Below are 6,000 nucleotides of genomic sequence, written 5' to 3' on the forward strand. Positions count from 1 at the left end.
TAACTACTTATGGGTGGATATAGTTAAACAATTGTAGTCAATTGCGTCACAAAGATAACGTGTCCCAATTATTTCACTCGGAAAAAATGTAAACGCAAATAAATCCAAATAGATCACGTGATTTGATTTTGGGATTATCAACAACAATAAGATATTTACATATAAGACAGTGAAATACAGGGATATGTATTGAATTGGATAAAAAATACCGTAAGAGCAAAAGGACAGAAGAGACAAGATATAAAAACCAGAATTAAAAATGTATTGACTCATGTGAATGTTGTTTCTTCTCATGCACAGTGTTGAAAACGTTATGTCTCTCAAAAAAAACCCAGTTGATTAATGTAAGTAAATTACGATGAAAGTAGGCGGATACCGGAGTCCACACTCGGTAAAAAGTTTTATTTTGATACACATTTAACAACATATATTTAAAAAAAAATGTCTCATTCATATATTAAAAAATTAGGTTAAATACGCTTAATATCCTTTAGTGTTTGATTTTGTCATTTGGCCATCACCTGATAAACGTTCTCTCCTTACTAATATTATTTGTGCCATGAACTGAAAAAATGCGATATGCAATTGCCGCAAAAAAGCCAAATTAATTTTGAAGTTTATTTTAAATAACGAAACTAAATTTCTTCAACCAAACCTGAACTTCTACTTCAAATAGTTATTAATGTAATTTACTATCCTTTCACGTGAATTTCGGGCAGAGCTTTCTTTTGCAGTCTGTAATTAGTTGAATATACCGGGGTTGGTGTCCTAGCAATCAACACACGGGGAGGCTGGACAACGCATGGCGGGAAATCCACACAATGCGAGCAGGCGCATTTGTCAGCGGACGACTCACTACGTTGTCCCGAACTTTTATTGTCACCAAATTCAGGCTTTTTGGTTTTACCCCTTTTTACGGCTTTTTCATTGACAAGGTTCTGATGTTTTTGGATTGCAGGGAATGTGTATCGTAATCGGGAATATTGTCGGGGAACTCTCTTCAAAGTACCGCCTCCCAGCTCGGACACGTACTTTTCTACAATATAGGGACGCTTTACTGAATTAGATTGTAGGTGGTTCCTGGACCACTTGGAATCAATCCGCCGTATCTCCAGTGGTTCCAATGTGATGCGGCGTAAATCCTCCCGACCGCGATGATAAGTCTGTGTTTGACACAGAATCAGTTCAGCCCGCAGGAGAGCCATGTTGTTTCTGAGTGTGGCCTCTTGTTCCTGCACCCGCCTGTATTCTTTCAGGAGTCCATAGTATTTCTGTTCCATCTTTTGCTGAACGATGCCCTCGCATCGCGGCTTCCTCTCGGCATTTGGTATCTTTTTTGCTTGTTTCTTGCGCTCACACTCGCATTTCTTCTGGGAAGTGTAACAAACGGGATCACTCTTTGAGGCACGCATTGTTTACTGTGACATTCCTATTAAAAAGTTCTAAATAATCATCTACACAAGGATTTTTTTTATGAGAAACTATAAAATGCTAACTGTTACTTACTTACTCATTGTGTTACTACGTCCAATTCTTTATGACGTCAGACTATTGTGACGTAAAAATATCGATCTCGTTCGCTCACTTGACTTCATGTAGGCCTACAAATTGTACAAGTAAGCAGCGATAAAGTTTGATACTAGTGTGACTGTAGTATAAAAAGTTGAGTTAACCATAACAGAATAAAAGTCGCCCATTAAAATGTAAAGGTCCCCGCTCAATTCAATTTCCGGCGTCATTTCCTTTTAATTTAAACCGACTAAACATTAATTTGTTCAGAAGATGTACATAGCATTTCTATGGTCATGTGTTTATTTACTTTGGAGTATTTGACCACCGCGGTGTATATTCTGTCCGGTATACATGTATTTTGATGAAAACCAAGCACGGGGTATGGAAATTCACCGGGATTTGCAAATGTAGCGAATGATGATGTTATATAGTCAGGGAAAATTAATGGATCCGCGCTTATAATTTTTCGAAGTACATGTACAATTGAATTGAAGGGGCATGGTCACAATTTTGGTCAAATTCTATTTTCTGTTTTTATTATTTCTTTAGGAATGCATTTCTAGTGATCAAATGAAAGAAGATGGGGGAACAAGATAGCGCAAATGCCCATTTGGTTTAGTCGTAAAATACAATTTTTCCAACTAAATATACTTGATAATGCTATTATACAAGTTTACACAAGCACAATTTCTAACTATATTCAGTTATAAAGGAAAGAAATAAATTCTAAAGTTTTGGTGGTATCGAACCCGCAACCTAAAAACCCTAGTTATAAGAAAAGACATTGAAGTTTTAATATAAATGGCACCATTTGGAGGTTTTGGCACACTTACGCCAGTTTAAATCAACCTATTTCAAATATTTAACATATTTAAGGGTTATAAATCGATGTTATGGTAGATATTTGTTTTAAATAATATAGAAAAATAATAATGAGATTTTTTGATATTTTAATTTCATAGTATGTTATCGATCCTCATACAGGCAGTTTACACGCCTTATTCACTCATCTTCTTTGAGAGCCAGTCGTTGAGTTTTAAGCAAGATACAGGGCTAACAATACTTTGTCATGTAAACAAGGCGCGTGCCCTGTTTTTTTTTTTTTACATAGGTTCTATACAACAGTAAAAAATCTTTTTTTTTTCAAGCTGATTTGTCTATCTGCTATACATTTGAAGCATAAATAAACAGTTTCTAACGTTTAATGCATTCATTTTAGGTCTAAAACCTGAATTTTCACTTCAACATTCAAAATTCAAACAAAAGCTATGTTTACATTGCAAAGAATTGAAAGCTCTGTAACTCGCTTATAATTCAACGAATGACAATCAAATTTTGGTTGCCTATGAAATTAAGTACCTTACTGAAGCATTGTAAACATAAAAATCGGAAAAATAATTTTTGACCAAAATCGTGACCATGCCCCTTTAAAGATATACTAGTACCCGTTGCTCACTGTTGCTTGTTGAAGCTAAGAGCAAATCCTTGAACATTGCTCACGTATAAACTCATACACTACTCTACTTGCGCGGATATAAGGGCCCGTGGATAATTCTGTTTGCCGTGGGGATGGGTGTTCGGATGCCTGTTTTCGGTAACTTTAAGAAGTTTGCATTTTTCAGGGGCGGACCTCCTGAAATCCCTCCCCCTTTTCCCAATCCTAGGCCCTCGCATTGTTTAGACTTTATAAACTTAACCTCATTTGTTTGATTAAGGATACTAAAAAAAAAGAAGAAGAAAGAAGCAAACCGGGCGTGTGTTTGGATGACTGAATGGACTACTTTAACCAATACACATTAACCATTTTAATGACTTTTGCTGAACAGCAAAATTTAAATAAATAACTTCATGTTTAAAATAAAACAAAGACGTAAATGCTCACCATACAAAAGTTGCATAGATCAGAGACATTATGTTTCTGCATAGATGCTCAATCATGCAAAAGTTAACTGCGCAGACACGTAAATGCTCGATCAAACAAAACTCTCGCGATGTTAATGAAATTCTTATTAAAGATGACGTTCTGCTGAAAATGGCCTAATTTTGGACAATTTGATTGCACCCATGAGAAAAAGCTTATCAGCATTTTTTCACAAAAACAGAAATTATGTAATAAACATTATGACGTTACGTCATATAACATCGTTAAAAGTGAAAAACATGTAGTCGTAATTTTTAACACGTGTAGTATTTATACCTCATTTTTAATTAATGTTCACATCATTTCAAGTGATAGTGCTGGCAATTTTTGTATCAATACACATACCGGTATGTAAGTAAGTACCGGTATAATATAAGATATAATAATGTGTCTGTGTTTCAACTTATGAAAAAACTAACAAGATATAATATTTTAGATAAAAATATCTCCACTTCCAAACAATAGCACTTTATTTCCACATCTTAAGAAAGACAATAATATAACATTATATAAATAATAAATTTACAGTGCATTGTTTCAATTTCTGATTCAACAAAACTGCAGACCACTAAGTCTCTTCCAATACTACCCGTTTTCTTTTCCTATGGTTTTTCACCATTTCTGATGTTTTAAGTTTTTCAGTTTTTCTTGTTTCCCAACACTGAAAATCATTAAGAGCCTGTTGTCCTTCCTTGAACAAAATTCTCTCTGATTCATCCAGTTTCTCCACAAGCTTTGATGTGTCTTCATTGAAACAATTTTGTGAACTGTCCATAATTTTTCTTAATCGTCCTTGAAAAGTCTTTAAAAAAAAAGACAAAAATAACTAACACCTAAAAACTTCAAGTTCTTAGATCCAGATGAATGATAGAATGAGAATAAAAACATACCTGTAATAGTGATTTTGCAACATCAGGTGTTTCTGGAAGCTCGAATTGAAGAAGTTGACTTCCATAGTTATAAAAGTAGGGGCCCAGTTTGTGTAGATCAACCATGGTTGGGTCTGCTGAGAAGATCTCTCGATAGCCTTCCTTGTACTGTTTGGGCAGGTCTACACTGACAATGTGTCGTTTTCGACTACAGAGTGCTCGCGCCATCCAAAATGGCAATTCCAACTTGGTTCCTGGCTGGAGATGTTCTGATTCTGAACTGCTGTCAAGGTAACCTGTTATGAGAAAGAGACGAGATATGCCAATAAAAACAAGAATGAATCTATGTTACAAATAAGACTATGTATCTAAAAAGTGATAATATTCTTTATCCACTAATAAGAAAATAAGACCTGTACAATGATAAACTAATTATGTTTTGTTGCTAAATTATAGCATTGCCATCACATTTTAATGACTGTTCTGACATTTTTCTATAAATCAGCAGCTATTCACAATCATCTTTATATATCTTCGCTAGTAAAAGGTTTGACCGTTTCTGATGTGGTACCCTCCTCATAATTTATTCATAAAAATTCATCATTTATAAATAGAGTAGCGAATAAGAAACTTTTGGCTAGCGATTAGCGAAGATGGTCTTTATTCTATTCAATTTGTTGACAAAAACCACATGTGGTAAAAGTCATACATACTGTATACAAATATAATTAGTACATAAAATCTCTCATGTTAAATCAGGGACGTATATACGTCCCTGGTTAAATGTACAGTATCACGAATATGTCCAATATAGTGAACGAATAAGAGCGATAAAACATTGTTTAGCTTTGCGTTTGACTCGACTTACCTAGTCGGTAGATTGGCATCTCTACTTTGCATGGTAGTCTCTGTTGAGTTGATAAGATATCATTTATATCAAAGTAGTTAGAACCATCTATTGACATGATTGATTTTGCTACGATCAAATGTTCCGCCAATTGGTTGTGTATTTTTGTAACTTCGAACCCGATGCTTTTATGTACAAACGGAGCAAAATCATCTCACGGCATGCAGAAAAATTCCCGTTTCCCTTTGGAATGTGTCATTTATAATTACACGTGGGTTTATGAACTGTTATACATGTTATTACAAATGTCTGTCTACATACCAGTATAATCCATTTATACATGTATGTATTCTAGATACAAGATGACGAAGAGTTGCAAATGAAATTCAATTTGGTGATTTAGAAAATGGATAATGCCAAGCAGAAACGATGAAGGGGTCTTTTATGATATTTAAAAAAAACATTTTGACGTAAATGGAAGATTTTAATTCAGTACTATAGCTTACGAATTAGGAACTTTTTAAAGTTACATCAAGAAAAACTTAATCTTTTATCTGAAAATTATTTACTCTGTCTCTCTGTCTGTCTCTCTGTCTGTCTCTCTGTCTCTGTCTGTCTCTGTCTGTCTGTCTGTCTGTCTGTCTGTCTCTCTCTCTCTCTCTCTCTCTCTCTCTCTCTCTCTCTCTCTCTCTCTCTCTCTCTCTCTCTCTCTCTCTCTCTCTCTCTCTCTCTCTCTCTCTCTGTGCAAGCACCCATAACATTCTATGAAGGGTATCCGGCTGCTAATCATCAAATCCGATCGATCACAAAATAAACTTAATAAATAAAATCAATATACTTTTTATAGCCAT

The 6,000-nt window shown here is 34.8% G+C and overlaps 2 protein-coding genes across 3 annotated transcripts; both read right to left on the bottom strand.

The window, feature by feature from the left end:
• Positions 1-375: 375 nt before the first annotated feature.
• LOC105336124 (uncharacterized) lies at positions 376-1,603 on the bottom strand. 2 transcript variants are annotated; one of them, XM_011440304.4, is made up of 2 exons: positions 1,507-1,603; positions 376-1,429 (listed from the first exon to the last, which is right to left on the bottom strand). In XM_011440304.4, the coding sequence occupies exon 2, from the start codon at positions 1,410-1,412 to the stop codon at positions 693-695; it is 720 nt and encodes a 239-aa protein (XP_011438606.3). In that variant the 5' UTR covers positions 1,413-1,429; positions 1,507-1,603; the 3' UTR covers positions 376-692. The 2 variants fall into 2 exon arrangements, with proteins under 2 accessions (XP_011438606.3, XP_019926089.3); XM_020070530.3 differs by having other exon boundaries at positions 1,511-1,598.
• Positions 1,604-3,876: 2,273 nt separating this feature from the next.
• LOC105336014 (DNA replication complex GINS protein PSF3) lies at positions 3,877-5,329 on the bottom strand. Its single transcript, XM_011440175.4, has 3 exons — positions 5,171-5,329; positions 4,324-4,598; positions 3,877-4,235 (listed from the first exon to the last, which is right to left on the bottom strand). The coding sequence occupies exons 1-3, from the start codon at positions 5,265-5,267 to the stop codon at positions 4,002-4,004; spliced, it is 606 nt and encodes a 201-aa protein (XP_011438477.2). The 5' UTR covers positions 5,268-5,329; the 3' UTR covers positions 3,877-4,001.
• Between the last annotated feature and the right edge of the window lie 671 nt (positions 5,330-6,000).

Source organism: Magallana gigas, chromosome 3 (genome assembly GCF_963853765.1).
Source record: "Magallana gigas chromosome 3, xbMagGiga1.1, whole genome shotgun sequence".
Taxonomy (NCBI): Eukaryota; Metazoa; Mollusca; class Bivalvia; order Ostreida; family Ostreidae; genus Magallana; species Magallana gigas.